The following is a 26,214-nucleotide window of genomic DNA, read 5'->3' as shown; positions in this document are numbered from 1 at the left end:
TTGTGGTAACTTGCCCTTACTTCATGAGTCCCATAAAGGTCCTTCAAAAAGCCTCAGAATGCCCCATGTTTACCTCAAAATTTCAAAAGCTCCACACCGCCCCATATTCAAATGTCATAATGATGATGTTTTTGCTCCTTAAGACTCAATAAGAGAAAATGGCCATATTTAAATAATGTAATTTAAAAAAATTCCGGGGGAGCATGCCCCCGAACCCGCCTAGAAGTTCTGACTCATGACCTCAGTATTTTTTGGGCCCTGCGTACGGCCCTGTCTGCCATAACTGATTCTCTGGTGCTCAGGTCGTAATTTCAATCACACAGCACAGAGCAGTGTAGGTCTACAGGAATATCTGGAGCACAGCCAATCAGAGGCAAAGACCCGCCCCATCTCTGTCTCTGATTAGTTTAGACCACGATATGATCCAACCATGAGTGTGAGTTCCGTCAAAGAAGAAACAAACGCTTCGTTCCTGGAGAGGCAGAGGATGCGAGGAGGTTAGGTGCACCGGTGCGACCTAGGATTTTTGTCGCACCCGTGCAAATTGGTCGCACTCTAGAGCCCTGCAATCTAAACCAGAACTAATTGCTGTGTGCATCCGATACATTTATTCCGGAATTATTAAGGAAAGAGCCGTTGGATTTGTGGAAGCTGCTGATTTGTCTGCACAAGGAATATCTCGGAAAATTCTGGAACTGTTGCAACCCTTGGGGTTGGATCCCACTCTGTGTGTGGCTTTTTGTTTCGATGGTGCTTCAGTCATGTCCGGCAACAAAGGAGGGGTACATGATCTCCCAAAGCAGACGTTTAAGCAAGCGGTATATGTGCATTGCAACTCCCACCGTCTGAACTTGGTTCTGTGTATGCATTTTGCATCTCTGGTCAGTACTTTTTTTGACACAGTAAACCAGCTACACACACAGGGCTCTCAAGTGTCACACATTGAGCGTGACAGTCACTCATTTCGGTCTTTTGTCACGCCCTCCCGCCACACATTGTATTTCTCACGCAGAAAAAAATATTTTTCATATATTTAATATCCCGCAGCACCCAAACAAAATTCCTTTGGCCGCGCTACTCTCACTATGGAACCGGAAGGAATCAAGCGCGTCTCCCCTGGAGCCTGCCACTTATCAGCCAATCCAAAAAAAGAAAGGGTCTATACAATAGCTGTATCTGTGTAAGATTTAATGCAACAACCAATGAAAAAGAAGCATATCCTGTAATTTTTCACGTGATTCTGCTACAACGTCTTCCAACGTTTCGTTTACCTACTGAGCACCACTGGAGCTTGAGCATCACTTTGAGCACAGTCATGATCTCCTGTTTTAATGTTACAACAAATTCACAACTTGTTTGACACAAACAATGACAACTTGACTGCTGTTAGAAAATGTTTCCCAGATAATTAGCATCAGTTTTTCATGAGTGTCTTAACCAACAGTTTTACAGCCTGTTCACTGTCAACACCTGCTCAGAACAAGTAGTTCATGGATGTAGCCGGTGTGTATCAGTGAAACTCACTCCTCAGGAATGTAAAAGGCCACCCGCTTCAATGGTTTGCTAGCTTTTCCTTGGCGTAGTTGGTAATGGTGGCGCTTGGGATGTCAGAGGTGGCAGGTTCGAAGACAGTGCGGGACGACCATAGGCCCGATACTTCTGACGGAGCTTGCAGTACTTCTTCTTTTACATATAATAGGCCTAGTCATATTTTCGTTATCACACGATGACTGACATATTGTCACATTATAAACATCTCTTTCCAAATAGGCGTAATAAATGTAAATACATGTAAATATAATTATTTTATTAGCACTAAATACATATAAGTGTTTTTCATAGTCGATCTTATAGGTCACTTTTAAAATAATTTTGTATTTTATAATTATATCCTGGCCATGGATGCATCAATCATTACTTCCTTTCAAAGATGTCAGGTAAAAAGCAGTTAATTAATTTTGAGGGGGGCAGAATCTCACTCTTGCCTGTCTTCAAAACTTGAGAGCCCTGCACAGATTTATGAGTGGATCCCATAGACATGCTCGATTCATAGAAGTTCAGAAAGTGTTACATCCCGGCAGACCATGTATCAAGCTAGAAAGATCCACGGATGTACTTCGGATTTCAAAATCAGGGTCTGTAAGTAAAGTGCTGTTACTGCAAGATGTCATCTTAGAGGCCCTTGCAGAGTTTTCAGAGGCTTTTGGACAAACCAAATTGGAAGCCGATGCCCTCTTACATCAAATCCATAACAATAAGTTTTTATTCCTGTTAGTCACGTTTAGTAAATTGTTTGACACTAGTGATTTTGCTACGATGGGATCACAAAGCGCTTCTTTGTGTAACAGAGTGTATTGGTTTAATTGAAATCCTCAAAACCAGTTTTTCTACGTTCCGAGATAACTCAGGGGGAGACAAGGAGATAAGGTGCTCAAGCTAATTGAAGAGATGATGATTAAGCATGATGTTAGTAATTGGGATGTGAGCACATCACAACAACGAAAACTGCTGGTAAAATTGGCCGATACTGTACTCACAACTTCATTGAATCCAAATCAGATGAGTATGAAGCAACTGTACAGAGTACCATTTGAGAGGAACTCTGAGAGAACGAAGGAGCTGCGCTACCAGTATGTACAGGTAAAGAAGTAATGTGCACTACGCTTAGTATATTGTGCAGTCAGTGTTATCTATTGTATATCATTACGTAGTACCTGTTAGCAATGGAGCATAGAGCCCAGTTACAGTATTGAACTTGCAGAGAACACAGAACATGTCCATGTAATTTGTTGTATGATTCTACTGCTTACATAACCAATTTTGTTTACTGTTTTGTAGAGAATAATGGAGCTGGAGGCGAATAAGACCCATCACACCCTCATTTTTGTGGATGAAGCCGGCTTCAACCTGGCCAAAGGAAGACGGCGTGGCCGTAATATCGATGGCCACCGTGCAACGGTGGATGTCCCAGGCCAGCGCGGGGGCAACATCACCATATGTGCTGCCATTTCGGAGAATGGTGTAGTCACCCACATTCCCAGTCTTGGCCCATACAATACACAGAAGCTCCTGGTGTTCGTGGACCGCCTGCACTCCGATTTTATCCCTCTAAATGAGAGGGGTTTGGTATGGCCTCACTTGCCTACATTTGTCATTGTGTGGGACAATGTAAGCTTTCACCGTGGCCCGCTAATCAGGGCGTGGTTCACTGCCCATCCAAGAATGCTGATGGTGCTCTTATCAGCCTACTCCCCATTCCTCAATCCAATCGAGGAGTTTTTTTCTGCGTGGCGGTGGGGGGGTCTATGAGCATCGGGCTCAAAACCAGAGGTCCCTGCTCCAGGCAATGGATGCTGCTTGTGGTGATGTCACATCAGATCAGTGCAGGGGATGGTTGCTGCATGCGCAACGATTCTTCCCCCATTGCATTGCAAGGGAGAACATCAGATGCGATGTAGACAAAAATCTGTGGCCAGACAGACAGGAGTGCGAGGATGAGCAGGAGAACGAGGACGACAACTAATATAACTCCAGCTTTGCTTTACAGTACTTTCTTACTGTATGTGTTGGTAGTGTAGGCTATGCATAATTTCAGTTTTGATGTGCTTATGTATTGTATGACAGTATATTGTGCTGTACACATTTTCTGTTAGCCATGATGTATGGCAATTACAATATTCTGGAAATAAAACATTTACTACAGTAACCATTCAGTGTCAAATGACTGAGCCAAGATTGAAATGTGTACATGACAGGGTTTTTCTATGGTCCACTGCCATACTGACAAAACATCTAAACATTTTGACCTGCGGTGTTTACACAATAGCAAAGGAACTTTTAATTTTGGGGGCAGGATTTAGTTTTGACTGATGAGTTGTCTGTTTTAGGAGAGAGATGACCCTTTGCAGGTGTTCCATGGTGTTTTGCTGAACAATCTAGGTTATTTTGGCAAATGTATTTAAACCTTTAAGAATGTCCTCTTTTTTCTCGAGAGACGAGCCAAAGCAATCGAGAAGGAACTTTTCATTTTGTGGGCACTGACTATTATGAGAAAATTATTTGGTTTTGAAGCATGAGTTAACTGTTTTGGGTGATCTATGTATTTGTGCTGAACCATATTAGCAATTTTGCCAAATGCACTTAGAGCTTTGAAAATGTCATTTCTGTTTCAAGAATTGAGCCAAAGCAATGGAGAAAAACTGTAATTCAAGACTACCTAATTGTTACAAAATATGTAGACATTGTTTATTCTTGTACTCATATATATATATAATTTATTTATTTTTCCACAATTTTTATACCTCTTCATGTTGATCATCAGCTAGAGAATCTGTGGTTTGGGAGATGGAGCAGCGTCATCTCCAAGAGAAGTATCACCTGTTTAAACAGCAGGTTAAGGAGCAGTTTTCTCTTCAAAGACAGCAGCTCATCAAAAGGCACAAAAAAGTGAGTCACACAATTTGACACAATCCTACAAAACACAAGTACACACACAAGCCTAAATCTTCCAAAACACGTGAACTACGATGGTTCTTGTTGGATATTACCTGCAGTGGCCTATACAAATTAAGTAAAAATATCAACTGCCACGCCACACATGTTGCTCCTCTTCCCCGGCTTAATTTTGAGGTTGTCCTGCCATCATGCACAAGCAAGTGCAAGCCAATTAGCAGAGTAGACACTTTGGGCTGTACATGAGTGAGAGATGTCATGATGGCAGAAAGAAAGAGGAGCATTGTGTGGCATTATTTTACGGCGGTAAAAAAACTTAAACTGCGATGTGCGTCAGAAGACTATTCATTACTGTGGCAACACCACCAACTCATACAAACACATTAAAACACACAAACAGGAGAACAGAAGATAACCACGCCCCTCTCGCTTGCATGTAGGATTGGAAAAAAACAAAGCACAGAAATAAATGTGGTGTTAGGAAATAAATGTGGCATTATGAAATAAATAAATATCGTCTTAAAAAAACGTCATTTTGAAATAAGTAAATAAATTGTCCCAGTCGCTTCTGTGGTCAAGCCCCATTTTTCGAGATAGGAAAACAGACAGTAATTCCTTTACATGCACACAATATGAGATGATTTAGGCTATATAGGAAGAAAAGTATGATTAGACCCTTGAATGGTGCACTATTTTGTGATATCTACCTTCATCCCAGGCCAGTAATACCGTAGATGGATTGCATGTATGGTCTTGTCTACTCCACAGTAAACCCCAATGGCACTGGCATGAAGCTCCACAAAGATATTATTGCCTTCCTGTCGAGTCACAACAACCTTTGCAGGGTGATGCTGTTGTGTATCTTGCTTCCTGTGGCACCTGGCAATACAGTTCACCATCTACAGATATATTGTCATAAACATTTAAAATTATATTTTCAAAATGTTATAATGCAATGGATAAAGTTCTGGTGTGTGATTTGCCTTACCAATTAATTGGTAACTCTTTGCCCTTTTCAAAATATATCTTTCACTTTTGTTGGAGTTTGAAGGATAGATGTTCCTCTGCTTCGTTGAAATTTTCTGCCCCCTTTATACTCGCTCACCTGTGCTGTACAGTACTGTGTGCAATTACTTTAATTGATTGACTCGTATTATGAGTTGCATTATATAGAAACGTGGGCACAGACTTGTACTCTCGACCCAGTTCTTTCGGTCATGGCCCTAGGGATGGGACGTATGGCACTGACGCATCGATGCTTGTGTCGCAAAACCAATACGCACAGTTTCGAAAAAGTGTTTTGGAGCTTGTATCAAATTACGAAACCACGTGACAGATGACGTTCAATGCTTCAAACGTCACGAACTGGTTCGAAGTTTTGCCGCTCTTCTGAACCAGAGCCATGGAAGGAACGAAGCCACCGTTTCTTGTTAAAGACAAATCTCACATTGTCAGAGAAGCAGCACCAGGCATCGCTAGAGTTTCTTCCATCAGTCATTATTATTTAGCCAAATCCGTATAGTAATAATTATAAATCCGTGCATTTGTGTTGTGTTATTTTATTGAAATGAAACGTAACATGATAGGACTAGGTAGGTATATACAGTGCCCAGAAAACAAATGTTGATGATTTGTCAACATTGTCAACAGTAATAATAATTCGTAAAAATAAAGTTCCCCCAGTTCACAATAGACCTACATATAACAAATGTTAAGAAAAAATCTGTGTTATCTAGTTTAATTGATATAAAGACCATATCGTATAAAGTCCGTCCAACCGCTTTAACAAATAATGATCTCTTCGGTGGTGTAGTTGGTTAAAGCGTTGTACGACTACATATTGTTAATGCGAATCTGGGATCCCAAGTTCGCGCCCCAGTCCAGTGAATCTCGTACGATATTCTTTAACTTTTACTGTGAGAAAATGACATAATTCTAAAGGCCTACGGATGTATCACAACATTTTAATGTGTGAGCACTAATATCAGATCAAAATGAACACATGTAGCCTTAATTAAATATTGAATAACGTAGGGTAGTCTACCGTCGGAGACAACCACTACGCCTCATTCAGCCAGTTTAAACGGCTGCTAGATGACGCTGTTCATTTTCTTTGGGCCGGCACAATCCGGAAGAAACCACCAAAGCTTCACAAGGCATCGTTCGCCCATCCCTACATGGCCCAAACCTCATGACCAAAGGTCAACCCTAGTGGCCCTATGGGGCAAACAAACATTCCGCCACTGACCCAAAACAACTACTTGAAACACCTTTAAAAGTACCAAATCCATGGGATTTATTAATACAACATAATTTAACAAACATAACGGTACAACAAACTCCCAGGCTAAGAGGCAGCAAGACCACAGCAGTCCCCAAGCTAGAAGCCTCTCTCTGGCAGCAGGAAACTGAAGTCTTTATCTGCTGCTTGATCACCTGGCCAGGTGCATCTCATCTGGCAATCATGGGGGACACAACCTGGGCGGAGCTACAGAAAAGGGAAGGAAAATGACAAACAAAGAACACACATGTGGCCGTAACAGTTAGGCATGGGCCGGTATCAGATTTTGACGGTATGATAACCTAGAGAAAAAATACCACAGTTTCACGGTATCACGATTAAAGCTTTAAAATATTTTTGTTGAACACAATATATAACATTTTTAAGCAACATACAGCAGTAAACATGTCAAGTTGAATAATTAAATTCTTAGTTGTTTAAAAAAACAACTACAAAGAACAACACAATTCTTGTTTTAATTGAACTTATACACACATAGACGGTGGAAGACTTAAATAAAAGTATATACATGAAACAAGCTAAATGTAGGCCCTCATTTTTGTACTAAATAGCAGATTTTCTTTTTTGTAGGTCTCAAGTTTTATTAAAAGTTTGGCATGAGATTACCATACCATGTTTCTTATTGTCTGGTTTTTAACTCTGTAAAACTCAAGACAACTATCAACTCTTCTCAGCTTGAAAAATGGTCGGAATGTGTCTCACAGCAAATGGGTGAGATTTGAGAGACCTGTAGTCGGCTACTCTGCTCTTCCACAGAATTTTCTTTTTTCTATGGCTCTGGTGTAACGTAGGCTAATGTGAAACTAGCTGATGCTAGCTAGTTAATTAGCCTTGTTATCTGCCTCAGTCGGTAGCATGCCAATAGGCAATGCAAGTTTATTTGAATAGCACATTTCAACAACTAGGTCATTCAAAGTGCTTCACACAAAACCACCAAAAACATCAAAATGATGCAAAATAAAACATTCAAAAAGCAAGAAATAGAATAAAAGTTGCAGTGCAGTTTAAGAATAATAATGCAGGATATGCAAAAATTAATTGATATCCTTGAATTTGGTTCAATTAAAGGCAACAGCAAACAGTAAAGTCTCTGGATTTAAAGGAGCTGAGGGTCTCAGTTTTGCAGCTTTCAGGTACCTTGTTTCAGATATGCGGAGCAGAAAAACTGAACGCTGCTTTTCCATGTTTAGTTCTGTCTCTTGGACACGGGGGATCCGTCAGGGCCCTCTAGGCCCTCAGAACACCAGAACTTTATTTTGTGCAGAAAACTTAAGCTTTTGAGAGCCCCTGTATGTTATAGTGTTGTGCAGAATGACCAGTCAATCTGTAGGCTAAATGTACCAACGCAACATCATTATGCACAATTACCGTAAATAGTGTCGCAAGGGCTGTCTCAAATAGTGCGTAATGACCAGTGTTGGTCAAGTTACTTGGAAATAATAATTAGTTACTGATTACCTCTCCAAGAAAATAATCCAGTTACTTTACTGACTACTTATTTTCAAAATGAATTAGTTACTTTAATAGACCCATTGTCACCCTACGTCACACAACTGTCAAGCAGGCTCAACTGCGCATGTCGGTTGCAAAAGACGAACTTCTCCCCGATCTAATACACTTGGAGTGTCGATCAGGTCATCATATATCTCTGGCCACTGGATTGCAGAGCTTGATATTAACTTTTTGAGGCTCTTGGCCTTTGGACAAATACATTTACGTTTCACTTGTCTATGCACAAAAGTCACTTGACCCCGGGACCCTTAAATAGCCTGACCAAGTAATCGGGCAAAACTAGCGTAGCTAACGGAGGTCGCTTTCTCAGGCAAATGACAAAAGAAACGGGCTCGGTTAAAGAAATCCGAGATGCTGGCTATCTTCATCAGGCTCGTATCTACAGTAGGCAGTCCTCCCTGACGTTTCTGGTGTATAATGGAGTGAAATACAACATTGTGCTTTTTAAATCTAACTATTCGTATTATCCGTGTGGTCCTTTTGTCATTTAAAATGCTATCCTTTCCCGGTTTTCTGCAACCACATTGCGCGGGCATCCGGAATGTTTACAAACAAATAATTGGTCTATAGTTACTTTACTTAGTTACTTTTCAAAAACATGATGTACAACCTGAATAAGCAATATACCTAATAGCCTAATTCTATTCTTTCTGCATATTCCATCATATAAAATTGAATCAAATGAAACTGTCTCTTTAAAAACTTGTTTTATTAGTTTCAATCTTTTAACTATGCACATTGCATCCAAGAAAGAGTTTTACAAAATTGCATAGGTCACTGATCTTAATGAGATATAGCCCCAAATATTGCGGGTATCCAAACATGTAGCATACATTGTGAAACCAAATAAGTCCCTAAGGGAAGAACAATAAGAGCATGTAGTTAGACAAGTTACAATTAAACAGCAAGAACCTCAAAAGTGCAAGAGTGTACCTGTGGAAAAAGCAAGCAACAATAACACATTTCACAGCGAGTACAATCATTTTAAGATAGTTACAACAAACCAACAAGTCTCTCAATAAGAGTCATTGTGATCCTGGGGGAAATCTAACATCCACCCAGTCATTCTTAAGTGCCGTTGGACTCCCGGAACAAGTGCCTCTTGAGCCTTTTCTTGAAGGTGAGGAGACAGTCAGTGTCCCTGACGGAGGTGGGGATCCATTGGGGGTCCAGACAGGAGAAGAGCTTGTTTTGGGACCGGGCGCTCTTGAGCGGTGGGACCACCAGACGGTTGGCACAAATAGATGTAAATAAAATACAGTAATAAAATAATTAAAATTAAATTATATCCTGACTGTATACCGAATTATTAACATTTACATATTTTAACAGTTGGTTAAGTGCATTACACATTTAGGTTGCATTACACATTTAGGCTATTAGTCCAGTCTCATTTTATGGCTACCCTGACAAGGCCCTATGTTTTTTAGTTTTCTTTCGGAGTGAAACAGTGGTTATATCGCATCAGCAGAAGCTTCTCAAATCGCCTTCCAGACAGTCTGTTTCTTTTCAGGGAAAGCACCAATCCACCTAAACTGAACAACCGTTCTGAGTTGGAATGTTGTAATTCATGTACATCTTTTTGAGGTTTGGGAACTGATTCAGAATCTCAAGCTCATACCCTGACCTGAAATAGTCAATTACTTATTTTTCTGTTGAGAAGCTCTTTGTGGGCTGGTTTCTAAAAATCCAAAAGTCAATTTCAGCTGGGATGGCTGGCAGTTGGGACATATTAGCATTGTCAGTTGCAAGAGCACCTTTACGACACTCTGAAGCTCCTTCACATCCTCCCTCCTATAGTCATCTCCAGTGGGGCAGATCTACTTTACAACCCTCTTTCTATCATGGATCAGCCACCAAAGTCAAAACAGCGATGACTGTTTGAAATGATCCTGATGCCACTAATGTAATGTAGCGAGGAGTTTAACAACTGCTGGAATGGAATGTGAACCCTGAGTAGGAGATTTGATGTAATATTTGATTTCTTCCAGTAACTGTAATATTGCATGGCTGCTTAATCTGTAACGCGTATTCTAATGATTTTGTGTCAACTCAAAAAGTGTGATCCTTGTGGCAAAAATAATTTGGCCTATGTCTTCGTCTTGGTCGGGTTACGGCTGCCATTTCACCAGGAGGCATATGCGCATCCTGGACAAATGCAACTCTGAAACGAATGTATCCTACTCGCTGGTCATCATCTGGTATGAGTCCCTTGTCGCCCTGAGATACAGATATGTGGACATAATGAAAGCCCTCACAAATATTGTCCTTTTGAGTGACAAGAAGGACGAGGTTGAAGATGCAGCAGCACTGAAAAACATAGTTGTATTTTTGGTTGTTGTTTTCTAGACTGCGAAACTGTGAACGTTGTCTCAAAAATCTACAGGTCAAAAACGCAAACCTGCACAAGGCAGTAAGCCTACTCAGGAAAATTATAGAGGTCATTACCGGATTCCAACAAAATGTTGAGAAAGCCAAAGTCACTGCGAAGACCCTTGCAGACAAATGGGGAACTCAGAACTAATTTGAAGACACTCGGAAAAGGAAGACGAGGCGTCATTTTGATAAGCTATGTGAGGACCAGCTTGCGCCCCTTAAAATCTTAGACTTTAGACTACGTTTTTCGTGATCTTTGGCAGAATTTTTTTTCTGAAACTGCAAAATAGCTCCATGGAACGTTTGCGCCGGAACACGCCTCCTTCTTTTGCTGAACCGCCCACGGGAGCGCAAGGTAATTCCCTAACTTACCGACGTGCGTCTGTGGACGATAAAGTCCGCTTTTCGTCGAGTGCAAACTAGGAATGATACTAGCGTCGTTGATAAAGACAATTGCACTAGGTGCAAGATAGGGCCCAACGTCTTTAATGCAAACCTTGACATTGTGCTCCCCTTGTCACTGGAAATAAATACTTTTAGTGGCTGTTACAAATATCAGACGTGGGGCGATAAGGGCATATACTGTAAACAAATGTATTTATAGACTAATAAGCTTACATTTGAAAACTGCACATTGCTGCATGTCACCCACGCGGACACACCACAATTCTTTTATATAACAAAACAACATACAACACCAAAATGTTGTCTTAATGGACTCCAATATCTATGTAAGAACTTCGAAATGTAGGTTAAATTGATCACAAAGTGAATTGCAAACTTCACAAGCAAGCAAGTCGCAGCAAACCAGAAACAGTGTGCACACATTCACAAGCAGGTGAGTTAGGGTGTGTATTTTCGGCACAGCATTACTGTTTGGTCTCTTGCTAGCTGGCTGGTCTCGAAGCTCTCAGAAAGAGGCCGCTGACTGGATGTCGGTGCTGTATAGTGGAAGATTTTGGCTTTTGAAAAAACATTGGGAACTTTTGCTACAAATCGTAAATTTTTTAATTTGTTTTGACTTTTCTGTGCCCCACTCTGCCATTTTTTAGTCAATTTCAAACGATCAAATCATTCAGACACTCAAGTTTTAGACCTTTAAATTTGAGTGGAAAAAACTACTAATTAGCGTGAAGCCAGTCTCACGCCAAAACTAAAATCAGATGAACCTGTGGCACATGAGGGGTAATGCGGAATAGACTTGTTTTGCTATTTTATATACGGGGAAATGCCACTAGGGTTTTTTTTATATGATTTGAGATAAGATTTTTATGGCTTAAATGGGAAACATCATTATTGTCATGATTGTTTTTTTTTCTCAAACAACTTTCCCCTCGTCTCCTCCCCTTTGTAGGATACAGAGCGGACATGCCAATTTCACAGTATTCTGCTAGATGAGTTACAGTCTGAGCATGCACAGAAGAAAGGTGAGATCCAACGAGCACACCGCATAGAGACCAAGGCCAAGCTCTCCCTCTTTAAGGAGGAGCTAAAAACACTGGGGTGGAGTGGTCCTGAGCAAAGACATCGCCTAGCACTGGTGAGTGTATGAACCTCTTATATGTATGAAAATCTTTTATTTGAACAGTATCTCATAGTTCTGTCAGCTGTTTTATCCATATTTCTTATTAAATATTTGACAAAAGAATATACTGTTGGCTAGGAGTAGACACCTGTTGGAGGATTGAGCCCAGGGGGGTATTCCAGGTAGTGGGTTTAATGAAAACTTTGAGTTGTTTAACCCTGAAAAGAGGCTTACTCCAAGGTTTCCGTTCCAGAAAGAGAGGTAACGAAACCTTTTGTAAGTTTCCATGGTAACTTACTCCGTGAAACTAACCTGCTCGCTAGCAGGTTTTCCATACCCCTCCCACTTTCTGAGCTTGCTAGCATTGGCAGACATGGGATATCCTTTCCTGGTTCAGCCGAGCGATCTCAAACAAAATTTAATTCACTTAGTTACACGCTGGGAGACGATTTTAAGACTACGATTTTATGTGCTTTAATTCCCTGATGAATACCTAGGTTAACGTTACCGTTTCCCGTCACAATCTAATTTATTTTAGCAACATTATAAGCACTTGGGCCACCGCTAATGTTACACTCAGAACTGACCAAATGCTTTTTGGCACTGAAATAAAGACAAATAATTGAAATTGTATTTGGTCTTCTTCATTGTCCACTAATAGAAATCTAATTAGTATTTTTATTGGCTATTGTTCCAACTTCCTACAATTTACATGATTCACCATGTACCGTCCTGTAACTAGGTCTGTCGCGATAGTCAATATATTGACTTATCACACGGTATATGGAAATTAGTGCAATAATTTTTGGTGCCGCGATATATTGCAACTGATAATTTTTATAATAAAAAATTATGATTATATACATTTTTACATAAAAACCAAAGTCACCAACAATTTTTTCGATCCCGCTGCCTCAGTCATCTTGTCTGCTTTCTGTGTCGAAAGCGTAGGCGGAACTAGCGTCTCCACTAGTGATGGGAAGTTCGGATCATTTTACTGATTTGGTTCTTTGAATCTCGTTCAGTTAAAGGAACTAATCTTTTTTCGACTCACTAAAAAATACAATGCGGGTCACATGAAAAAAGGATCCAAAGACTCATTGAAAGACTGAGTCGGGAAATGAACGAATCATTCGTTTCCTCTAACTACAGAGCCTATGCAGGTCACGTGAAAAATGATCCAAAGACTCATAGAAAGACCGAGTCGGGAAATAAACGAATAGTTCGTTTCCTCTAGCTACAGAGCCTATGCAGGTCACGTGAAAAATTATCCAAAGACCAGTACCTGAAGACCGAGTCGGGAAATGAACGAATCATTTCTGTTTACTTGGACGAGCCTATGCAACAGTCCCGATGCGCGGCCACGAGAAAATTAACGAATCACTTTGAGAGGACTTGTTCACTCGAGTCCTTGTAAGGATTCGTTCAAAATCAATGAATCGTTCACGAACGACACATCACTAGTCTCCACACACACAGAGTGGACACCGACAGGTGAAGAGAAGGCGTGAACTCACTGTGTTATAAAGTGTTTGTGACACCTACAGCTAGTTAGGAAGAACAAGTAAAAATGGACTAGGTTTCAAAGCCGCAATCTTGAGCTCCGGTGTGGGAACATTTTGTCTTTAAGCTGAATGAGATGAGAGCCAATTAACGTGAACGAGCCGGTATGTCGACTTTGTTTAAAAAAAGTGGAAACGAAAAGAGGCAACTAACCTAACATCTCACTTAGCAATACATGACTATCCCACCCAGTTTTTCAACCTGTGAACAACAGCTGGAGCTGGAAAGGGGTCTTCCATACAGTTCTGTTACAGATGCCTTTTCCCGACAGTGCAAATATAAACCTGACAGCGCGAAATGGCGCACACTCACAGATAGCGTAATTCGCTATATAGCCAACGAGATGCAGCCTTTATACACGGTCAAAAAAACAGCATTTACAAATATGCTGCAAACTTTTGACAAACACAGGGCTGCCAGCTCTCACGCATTGGCCGTGAGACACGCATTTCAACCATTTCACACGCTCTCATGCCACACCTTGTATATCTCAAGCTGAAAAGGCAACGCCAACCAAGTAGCCCTGTTAACGTTGTAAACAATAAGGGATGGCGGTCATTATGTAATCCGTGGCATAAAATGTATTGAAAATTACAATTGACGTGTGCTCAATAATATCGTTTATTGCAATTAATTTTGGTGCAATATATCGCACAAGAAAAAGTAGTTATCGTGACAGCCCTACCTGTAACTGGTGTTTCAGCAAATCTATTTCAAAATTGTAGGGGGTCAATATTGGCCAAACAACTGAAACTAATTCCCCTATGGTTTGTTGACTGAACAGTATATTAACATTAACCAAATAATGCCAATACCAATGGAATTACAGTTGTTTGACTCTATGGGTTAAATCAGAGAAAGAATTATTGTTAAGGTTAAATAATATAATCAATTAATCATATTGCAAATGAACGAAATCAATGAAGGTTAACTCTTCCTGCTCTACCATGATTATTGTAAACCAGAGATAGAAAGCAAGAGGTGAGGAAGCAGTAGGACAAGCCAGAGCTAAGGAGAAGGTCTCAGGAGATCAAAAATCCACAGACCAATGCTTCACAATTCCTTTTATACCCAAGAACAACTACAATCACACCACAATCTTAACCCTTACTTATCAACATGACTAGCAATGCTTACAGTAAGTTACACAATGATGTGTGAGAGCCATCAAGTTGAGACTCCATCCAGTAACTCCATATTTTATCAAATGAGAGGTGGGGGCAGGTTGATAGCCTTACAAGATCAGCCTTTATTATTCTGCCCTAAGTACGCCATCTCTTGGTCAAAATAGAAATTCTGAAAATTCTACAAATAATATTCATATAAGTTATTGTTCCTACTAATCACCTGTGACCATGCATCCTCCTGTTCCAGTAAATCTTTTTCAAGATCAGCCTTTATTCTTCTACCCTTAATAGGCCTACACCAAATCTCTTGGTCAGTTTTTGACACTTTATTCATGAGATGCAGTTTGTACAACTCATTTACTTGTAACTGGGAATACAAGAGATTGCATTACATTTCACAGTTCCACATGTATAATTCACCTGCCATTAAATGAACATCTCACTATATACAGTATCCATGCTCTGTTGTCAGAATGTGCAAATCGTTTTTATATTCATTAATCTCATAATGTCAGTGTAACTGACAATTCCACACAAGCCTGTAAATAAATGTACATGGAGAGAGAACTACCAGTAGCTACCATACATCATTCTCTGCATTCCATTACTGCAGCAGCAGTCATTAATGTCTCTTCGTCATCTTAATCATCATCCTTAGATGAAAAGCATTCTGTTGGGGGAAACTGCTACTACAAGTTGAAATAGGCACCAATTGATATTTAGACTTTGTATCATGTCGAATTGTCGTAACCCATCTCCATCATTTTCAGCAGGGTGACGTAATTTTCTTCATCAGAATATGATTAAAACCATGGTGACGTCGAGGCTACAGTCACAAGCGTATAGCCTAAGCAAAATATGCAATACCTGTTTTTATATTTAGTAAAACATTGAACATGCTAATATTAAAGGACAGTGGGGTTAAATGTTCAATGTATGGACTGGCTATTGCCTTCAAATGTATGCATTGACTCGGCAGCAATTGTCTCCCACGCCACTTGTATACGCTGCTACAGACGTGTTGCTTTTTTCCGGAATATGTGCTCGACCATAAACACAAAATAAAACTTGTATCTGAAGTTTGGTGAAGGACAACGTTTTTTCTCGCCGGGTGCCATGGTGGATCCTAGTATCGGAGCTCCATTGATGTTGGCTTGTATAGTTCTCATGCCCGCGCTTAACTCAGAGTTGACGTACTCCGAGTTGAGTGAACAAATTCAGATCAGCTTTTCTGGAACTGAAGTTTCTGAGTTTCCCATTTTAGAGTAACTCAACTCAGAATTCAGGGTTAATCTCAGAGTTTGTTAAACCCGCTACCTGGAATACCCCCCTGGTCCTCTACTCTGTGGTTAATGAAACACAACTTATTACTTCCTCTTTATACACTGTTATGATGATATTCTGCCGGAGGATGGGCCAAGGAACGCACCACAATGAAAAAGAGTTGACTTGGTTTATTAATCGAGCTGCTCGGATCACACCATCAGTCCACAACAGAGTGATAGGCATGAGTGAGAAACATGTCTCTCAGATAGACATTATATATGAGCTGGACCATACAAATATAGTAACCACCAAAACATGTCCTTAAATGGTAGACATTCCACAACTTAAGGCATAGGAAGAACACCGCACAGGTGGTGCAGCAATCACTCATTGTTTATACTATTTTCTGCATGTTGCTCTGTCCAAAGGTTAAAGTGCACATTCTCCTATCTATATGTGTATTGTCCGAGACCTGCTGCGTGACCTCTTGACCACAGCAAGAGACTCAAGCTTCTCTGTACACAGAAAATCTGCCATCTGCAATCTGCCATCAGTCCCCCCTCTTCTGTCTTTGGAAATGGTTTTACCATTTTCAACACACTAAATCACTGAACAACTGTCTGATAAGCCTGCACCCCTTTAATCAATCTGGAATCAACTTGAATTCCCATCACAATTACCAATGATGCATGAGTTATCAGTCACCTGTACTCTATACTCGCACAACCAAAACCCCACTCCACACTTGGCAAAGAATGAGTAAAAGATCATGCGGCTAATCTACACTACACTCCACACAGACACTCACTTGGTCAAAACCCCTCTTCTCATACGGGTAAAATCCCAAGCGTCATCTCCGTGTGACAATTCTAAGTTTACAACACTCACATGCTAAATATACATAACACTCAATACAATTTTTAATATGATTCCTTATTACATTCCTAACGGAGGAAGGTTCTGAACTTATGAATCTAAATCAACATCACACACAAACAAGTTTCAAGAAAGAGGATGTCTTCATCCGAGATTCAGCCGAACTCAAATTCCTCTTTAGGTATGGCCTCTCCTTCTCCTCTCCTTCTCCATCTGTTCAACTCAGTTTACCCATAATTAGACATTACATGGCATGCAACACTATCTTTCCTAATCAACATTTTCGATGGAGTCAATTGATGAGAATGAGTCTTCAGAAGAAGTATCAGAACGTCCTCTAATAGATCTGATGTTAACCGCTATATTCCCTGTGGGTATGACCGGCATGTTAGTGATGGAGTGCAGAGATCTCACCATAAGTGCTCTAAATATTGGAAAGCAGTAACCCATTATCTATGTCAGTAGAGAATTTCCTTTGAACATGTTAGCTACGACATCCAAGATCTGATTCTTATGATATCCTCCTAACACTCTGGCCTCTCGCATCTTGCAGGTGGTGGAACGTTACTTTGTACACGAACATGCTGATCAGAATTAGAATGTTCAATCAGTTCTATCCCGGCTTTGGTATCAATCCCTGAAACATCATTCAAATTAGTAGGGTGTTCGAGCATGACCGCATAATTGACCGTGATCAACGCTAGAAGTGAGATGATGCTCCTCACGACCATGAACTCGATTCGAGTTCTCTGTGGAGTATCCCCCATCCTTTTTTCTGGTCTCATGATGCTCACTGCTCGGTATTATCGCCAATGTCACCACTTCTCTATATAACATGAAACAGAAAGAGAAAAACAACACCATATCCAAACTCAAGATAATGAAATATTTATGCTGAGGAGAGAAATATTACCCATCCTTTGAGGTTTTCTGTCTGCTTCACTCCACAAGTCCAATACTGCATCTGCTATAGGAGGTGCTTGTCGTAGTCGAGATGCATGGATCCATTGTGGTTGGCCTTTAACCTTAACAGCTGTTCTGGTCACCAAAAGAACCGGAGTCGGAGGTCCGAACCTCGGTTGATCCTGCTGAGCCAATGTTTTTAAACTGCGTACCAAAACATAATCTCCTGGCTTAAAACTATGAATACTCTGATCACCTGGAGTGGGAAGAGAATCTGTGACTTGTTGATTATTTTCAGACACAAGAGACCACAACTGTTTCACATAATTTTGTTGAGTCTCCTGCAACAAGGTTAAATCATTCGCCGGTGTTTTGTCCATCAGCACACCTAGAGGAAAAGGTCTAGCCATCAAAACTTCATGAGGGGCCAAACCCGTACCCGAATTTGCCCTCGCCCTGATAGATAGAAGTACTTGTGGAAGGGCGTCTATCCAAGTTGTTTGTTTAGTCTGATGTAATTTTACCAATTTGTCTTTAATGGTTCTATTTGTTCTTTCCACTTGTGCTGAGCTTTGAGGGTTATAGGGAATATGAAATGTCCAATTAATCCCTAATACAGCGGCCAATTGTTTAGTTACTCTAGATGTGAAAGGAGTGCCATTGTCAGAATCTATCCCATTTGGTATCCCAAAGCGAGGAATAACATGTTCCATCAAACACTTGACTACTGTTTGAGCGTTTTCTTTCCTTGTCGCAAAGGCTTCTGGCCATTTTGAAAATCGATCCACTATCACCAAAAGATACGAAAATCCTCTGCACTTGGGCATGTGAGTAAAATCTATCTGTAATTGTTGGAAAGGACCTTCAGGTTTTGGCAAATGATCTCTTTTAGCCGGATTGACGTGTGGATTACAACGAGCACAGATTAAGCATCTCTTTACAAATTCTCTAATATGTTGTTCTAGTCCTATTGTAAAGAACAGTTGTGAAATATAGTGCATGATGCTCTTATACCCTACATGAGTAACACCATGTACATAGGATATTAAGGATTCATACGCTATTTTTGGTAATGCTATTCTATCATCTATATTTTTCCATAAACCATCATTGTGCTTTACACATCCTTTCTTCTCCCAAAGTAGAACTTCAGATAGTTTCGCCTGATTCTGAAACAATATTAAATCATCAATAGTAAACGGAGGATCAGAAATTTGAATATTCACAAAAGAATGATTCATCCATGGTGGGAAGGAATCATTTAACGCTGCATCTTTTGCATGTTCGTCTGCTAGATTATTACCTTTAGCAATATCAGAATCTGCCTTTGAATGACCCGCACATTTTACTATAGCAAGGTTAGTTGGTAGCATCATAGCATCCAATAGACCTCTTACTAAATCTGCGTGTTGTATGGGTTTTCCTGCAGTAGTTACAAAACCTCTGTTTTCCCAAATTTTACTGAAGTCATGTGCCACTGAAAATGCATATTTGGAGTCTGTATATATGGTAACTGATTTATCTTTGGCATATAGACATGCTCTAGTCAAAGCAACTATCTCGGCAGCTTGAGCAGAGGAAACAGGTAATCTATAGGCTTCGATACAATTTCCTAAATTATCCACTATGGAATATCCTGAAAGAATAGTTTTATCATCTGGGCGCATTGCTGAACCATCACAAAATAATACAAAATCATTATGTTCCAAAGCTGTTTGTTGCAAGTCTGTCCTTACACTGGATGTGGAGTTAATAATATCCATGCAATCATGAGGAGCTACTTCCTCTGGTTCTGTTCCATGCAATAATGTTTTTAGATGCACAGCTGGATTTGTGTGTGTGGCCGTGGAAATAGTTACATTTTGAGTTCCTGTCAAAATGTGTTCGTAATTACTACGTCTTTGGCTTGTCAGGTGTTGTGTTGTGATATTTACTAAGATAATGTTTACGGTATGTGAAGTATGTAACACCATGGGATGTCCCAAAACTATAGTTTGTGCCTTCTCCACCATCAAAGCGGCGGATGCAACAGCTCTTAAACAGGGAACCATGCCCTTGACAATTAATGGCAACATTTTACCATAATAGGCTACCGGCCTGATTCTGTTTCCATGTTCCTGTCCCAATACTGCGGATACTATTTCACCATTGTCTGCAACATAGAGATGAAAAGTTAGTTTGTAGTCAGGTAATCCCAGTGCAGGAGCAGTACACAAGAGATATTTGATGTGACGGAAGGCATGTTTCATTTCCTCATTCCATTGAATGACTTCAGGAGAGTCTTTGAGTGTGGCTTTGCGCAATTCTGCATCATGGACGGCATACTCAGCTATCCAGTTCCTACAATAGTTCACCAGTCCTAGGAAAGACAACATCTCAGTTTCGTTCCTCGGTCGCACAATGTCCTTAATGCTGTTCACTCTTTCTTGTGACAAAAATCGACAGCCATCCTTTAAGATGTATCCCAGGTAGTTTACTGATTCTTGGCAGAATTGAAGTTTAGCAAGTGAGGCCCGGTGTCCACCTGCTGCCAAGTGTTTTAGCAGAGCTATCGAATCTGAGACACATTCTGTCTCATTTCTGGCCGCCACCAGAATGTCGTCCACATATTGCAATAAGGTTGAGTTACAAGGAAGGGACAACTGGGCCAGATGTCTATTTACCATGGCACTGTAGACAGCTGCTGAGTCAACATAACCCATTGGAAGGCGTGTCCAAATATACTGTTGTTGTTGAAATGTGAATGCAAATAATGGTTGGGTATTTTTATGTATTGGAATTGAGAAATATGCAGAGGAGAGGTCCACCACTGTATACCACTTAGAGTCAGCTGGTAATGCTGTTAATATTGAATTAATGTCAGGTACTATAGGTGAACTAGGTATGACTGCTTCATTAATCTTTCTCAAGTCTTGTGTAAAGCGATACTTGTTAGTACCTGGTTTCAAAATGGGATTAATAGGAGTGTTATTTGGGGACTGAGCTTTACATATAACACCTTGCTGTAATAAACTATCAATGACAGGTTTAATCCCCTCTTCTTTTTCTTTGGATAAAGGATACTGTTTAATGTAAACTGGATATCTACTCATATTGACCTTAGGTTCATAAGGTGGTACATCCAATAATCCTACATGGTTGGCATGTAGTGCCCATAGAGTAGATGGTACCTCACGCAACACACATGGTGCACATAATGATAGTTTAATATTGCCATGAATATGAATCTGTGGTTTCACGTCAGTTTGCAAATCTTTAATAAAGAAGTGAGTAGGTTCCACGCCATACGTCCAGATGACACAACTTTTATGAGTCTCCTCCTGATCAGGGGACTTCAATAAATATTGAGTACAAGAATCAATCAAATGTGGGACATCCAAAAAATCATTCCGTACTGCACACACAAAAGTCTCAATGTTACCAGAAGTAGTCTTCCACAATAACAGAATCCCATGTGGTGAGATAAATATGTTCCTTGGCACTTCCTGCAAGGTATCTGGATCTATAAGTTTATCTGAAAAAGGAAAATCAATTGATTTCAGATTAACAATCCTAGCAGCTGCAACAACATTACAAGACGCCAATTGTTATGATGATATTCTGCCGGAGGATGGGCCAAGGAACGCACCACAATGAAAAAGAGTTGACTTCGTTTATTAATCGAGCTGCTCGGATCACACCATCAGTCCACAACAGAGTGATAGGCATGAGTGAGAAACATGTCTCTCAGATAGACATTATATATGAGCTGGACCATACAAATATAGTAACCACCAAAACATGTCCTTAAATGGTAGACATTCCACAACTTAAGGCATAGGAAGAACACCGCACAGGTGGTGCAGCAATCACTCATTGTTTATACTATTTTCTGCATGTTGCTCTGTCCAAAGGTTAAAGTGCACATTCTCCTATCTATATGTGTATTGTCCGAGACCTGCTGCGTGACCTCTTGACCACAGCAAGAGACTCAAGCTTCTCTGTACACAGAAAATCTGCCTATCAGTCCCCCCTCTTCTGTCTTTGGAAATGGTTTTACCATTTTCAACACACTAAATCACTGAACAACTGTCTGATAAGCCTGCACCCCTTTAATCAATCTGGAATCAACTTGAATTCCCATCACAATTACCAATGATGCATGAGTTATCAGTCACTTGTACTCTATACTTGCACAACCAAAACCCCACTCCACACTTGGCAAAGAATGAGTAAAAGATCATGCGGCTAATCTACACTACACTCCACACAGACACTCACTTGGTCAAAACCCCTCTTCTCATACGGGTAAAATCCCAAGCGTCATCTCCGTGTGACAATTCTAAGTTTACAACACTCACAGCAAGAGACTCAAGCTTCTCTGTACACAGAAAATCTGCCTATCATACACCCAATACCTTAGTTCGTTCACAGACAACAATGTCATCATCCCACCCAACACTCATAATACCTGTAAATAATGACAGCTCTCTTTTCAGTTTGTTGCAGAGGAGGAGGTCAGACAAAAACAGATAAAGCAGAGTTTAGAGGCGGTCCAAGAGAGTCAGTTTCTGGATCTCCGGCAGCAGTGTGAAGCCAACATGGCAGAATTCCAACAACTACAGGTACAAGATGAATAATGCAACCGAACTAAAACCATACATGCAATTAAGTTTAGAAAAACGTGTTACATTGTGGTACGTTGTGTTAACGTAAATCATTGGCAGATGTAATGTGAAACAGGTAGTATTCATGGAGATGTGATCAGACTAATTTACGGCATTTGAGTTTGTGAGAAATAATATCTATTCCTTGCCGGTGTTCTGGGTGTGTTATGTTATTGTGCATACATGCTTGTCTAAATGGGTGCATGTCTGTGTGTAGAAAGATAAATTGCAGTTGCTGGTGGACATGGAAAAGAAGAAGATCCGTGGTCTAGATGATGAACACAAACTGGAACACAATGAGTGGAAAGACAAACTGTCTTTCAGGAAAGAGGTATGAGAGTAAGGGAGGTTATAAAGGAAATAAAAGGTCATGCAAATGAATAATAAGTTATCTAGGAGGACATCAGTAACAAAGTATCTAAATTAAGCCTTGATTCTGTCAGTTTAATTGTTGTGCTAATACTACCCTTAACTAACACCCATTCATTATCTATTGATTAACAATCCAATCCAGATTCCCTACCACACAATCTGATTACAACGATTATCCAAATTTAGCTTCCTTTATTTAATACGTCTGTTCTAAATGTATACCTTCTAATAATCATGACCATTGATCAGTCAATCAGTTAAATCAACATGGCTTTATAATGAGTTTTATTTAGTATTACATCACCTTTCTGCCAAGTGGAGCAGTTGTATAGTTACAAAGAGAGGTGTTTGTTATGGCAAGAATTGTGAACTTTGGTGATGCTTGCCATATAATTTGTTGTTCTGAAGTACATTTAAGTACGGAAGCGTATTGCATTGACCATATGTTTTTTCTATTGGACACCCTATCTCGTAATATTGAGAAAAGATCTCGTAATATTAAGAAAAGATCTCGTAATTACGAGATTAATGCATTTTCACAACAACAGAAAACAGCTCTCTTGTGTGAGGCCACTGAGCCGTGGCCTATTGACTAATTATGAGATATCTTCTCGTAATTAAGAGATATTCTCTCAATATTACGAGATAAGGTGTCTACATTTTCTTTTCTATCGTGAATGCAAAACGGTTCCGTATTTGAGTTATTACTACTGAAATAAAACAGCTATCTTTGTGTGAAGGTTTTAGAGGAGGACCTGACTCATCAAAGAAGGGAAAAGGACAGAACAAGGAGAGGTGACCATGAACAAGAGTCAAAATCTACAAATCGGAGAACTTTTTTTTTTGCCAACCTGAACCTCTCTTAACCTTATGAACAATCATAACCTATGGTGTGGCAGACACATAAATTGGAGCATTACAGGAAAAAATATTAACAATATCAAGTATTCATTTAGTAGAGACATTGATACAAAGTACAATTTTAACTGCCGTGTCTTGATCTGCAACCAAATGTTAAAGCAAATACCTATTTTTAAATACCTATACCATTTTATAATTTACAGTGACATATTTATCTACATTTATTGTTGGTTATTCTACTTGCAATTATTACATTTAATTGTAGTGTTTTACACTTACAGTAGCTTTTTCTTTTCCCTATTAAGGAACTGATGGTGAAGTTAACATTGTATGTTTTACTAGTACCTTGTGATAAAGCCACAAATAAAGCATATTATTGTTATAATGCATTTTTGGAACCACTGTTTTATTTTTTACTGTTCTATCAGTCCTAACAGTAACTTGATCAAAAAGTTGCATGATGTTTTACAACCTAGCTAATCTCAGTTGGCTATAGATTGATGTGTGTGTTTGCCTTTGGCAAGGCACAACTTATATTCTGTCTTATATATTTATTATTATTTCCCAACCCTAACTTCTCCCTCAATATTTGCACTACATAGACAATGTCTGTGTCAAAACATTCATCTTGGTCCCGATTGTGTTGCATGTATCTCCGCGAAGGGTAAGTTTTACGTTTAGGCATAATTTAAGTTTTTGTGGCCAAACGTTAAGTGTGTGTACGGGTCTGTGAATTTATGTAGTATTCAAGTTCTCTAAAGGGGAAGGCCTAGACCTTCAATCAACACACATTCAGTTGATTGGGTGAGTGACATCATGAAGTGATGTGCAGTCAAAGTGCCATGCCAGAACTAACTCTGCCAATTTGGGTCAAAATGCACAAATAGGCAATACAGATAGAACCACACCTGCCAAAGACAAACCTATCTAAGGGGAAACTCTCTGCATTGGAGAATCTAGCATAGCCAGGGGCGGTTTTAGGCACGGGCCGCCCGGGGCATTTTTTCATGTCACGTGGGGGGCGCACAAGCATTAAAAAAAAAGAAATCTCTGCGCGGTTTTCTCTTAGCGATCATTTCAGTTTGTGGGGAATTTCCATATTGGCGCCCCCTTCAGCACCCCTGCTTGCCGTGCAGAATTTTCGTTTGTCGCAGCCAGGTAGTAGCGGTGTTCGTTCTGGGGGCGCTCTGTCGGGGGGCGGCCGACGGGGTAGGCACACGATTTCTTCCTCCCAGGGGGGGGGGGGGTGAATTGCGATATCACTCTAGTTTACTAGTGTTGAAACAAGGTGGTTTCTGGATATGTTCAAGGTAGTATTATTGTAGGCAATATACCAACCTACCCACCCTAGAAGAAGCATCAAAAACAAAGCAGGACTTCTATTAGAAAGCTGGGATACCTGGTATTGTCAGGTGCATTGATGGTACCCATGTTCGTATTCAGGCCCCCTCCGATCAGGAATATTGTATGTAAATAGAAAGGGTTACCATTCAATTTATGTGCAAATAGTATGCAACTCAGACATGTCCATTATCGACCTTGTGGCAAGATGGCCTGGGTCAACTGATGCGCGCATCCTCCGAAAGAGTAGCCTGACGTTGTCATACTCATAATTCTAGTCAGAATATGAGTCTGAGAACTCTCCGTTGGGATTTGACTACAGGGCGTGTTTCAAACGAGCCTGGAAAACAAATGCCTCTTCGCTCAATTGGATAGATCTACAACCAATCAGAGCAACAGAGTATGTGACGTATGTTAAGCACCGCATAGTTGTTGTCAACAGAACTAAACTACAAGCAGACTTGAAGTATGCTTGAAGAATGAATACAAACGATTTTTGCCGATGTTGTAAAATTAATTTAAGGGTAGGGAGAGTACTTGTTCACAAGGTCAACATTTTTGAGCGAAACAATAAAGGGCAATGCATATACGAACAAGTTCTCCGTTTAGGATTACAACTCCATTGGGGCCAGTTGATAAATTTAATTTTTCCCGAATCCCGTAGGAAGGACGGCAAAAACATATTTTCCATCGACGAATGCCTTGATTGCGTCTCTCTGTTCCTCTTTCAAAATTAATGCGCTGTCGATGTCTTCTAAAACAGACTCGATGGCAGAATCATAACATCCCAGATCTCCAGCGGTAGCCATGTTTGTTCAAAACAAATTCAACTTAAGCGCTCTTTTGTGACGTGGGTGATTACGTTACTGTTGATCATCTGTCCATCATCGTATAAAGCACGCCCTGGCAATTTAATTGGTTCGCCCAGATTCTGGTTTTCTGTAGTTGGTCCCCAATACGAGACCCTCCAGACCCAACTTCCCGACCAAATTTTTTTGGAGGCGGGGAGAAGTTGGGCTGGCAGCCAGGCTACCGAAAGAGTGCCCTTAATCAGGAATTTTAGGCAGGGAGAGGGAATGGCATTCTCCTTGG

At 40.3% G+C, this 26,214-nt stretch overlaps 1 protein-coding gene across 4 annotated transcripts in view; it reads left to right on the top strand.

Moving 5' to 3' along the window:
* Positions 1-24,170, top strand: part of si:dkey-81j8.6 (serine/threonine-protein kinase 10) — a 57,051-nt gene extending 32,881 nt beyond the window's left edge. The window contains exons 13-17 of one of the 4 annotated variants that reach the window (XM_047051535.1): positions 4,322-4,446; positions 11,997-12,182; positions 22,381-22,506; positions 22,766-22,879; positions 23,661-24,170. In XM_047051535.1, coding sequence (XP_046907491.1) covers positions 4,322-4,446; positions 11,997-12,182; positions 22,381-22,506; positions 22,766-22,879; positions 23,661-23,786 — 677 coding nt within the window. In that variant the 3' untranslated portion in view covers positions 23,787-24,170. Of the gene's footprint in view, positions 1-2,559; positions 3,925-4,321; positions 4,447-11,996; positions 12,183-22,380; positions 22,507-22,765; positions 22,880-23,660 lie in introns of those variants that run through there. The other 3 variants (XM_047051536.1, XM_047051538.1, XM_047051537.1) reach the window with 3 other exon arrangements.
* The last annotated feature ends 2,044 nt before the right edge of the window (positions 24,171-26,214 follow it).

The sequence above is a fragment of the Hypomesus transpacificus genome, unplaced genomic scaffold, assembly GCF_021917145.1.
Source record: "Hypomesus transpacificus isolate Combined female unplaced genomic scaffold, fHypTra1 scaffold_159, whole genome shotgun sequence".
Classification (NCBI taxonomy): Eukaryota; Metazoa; Chordata; class Actinopteri; order Osmeriformes; family Osmeridae; genus Hypomesus; species Hypomesus transpacificus.
This window is presented reverse-complemented; position numbering and strand designations above follow the sequence as displayed.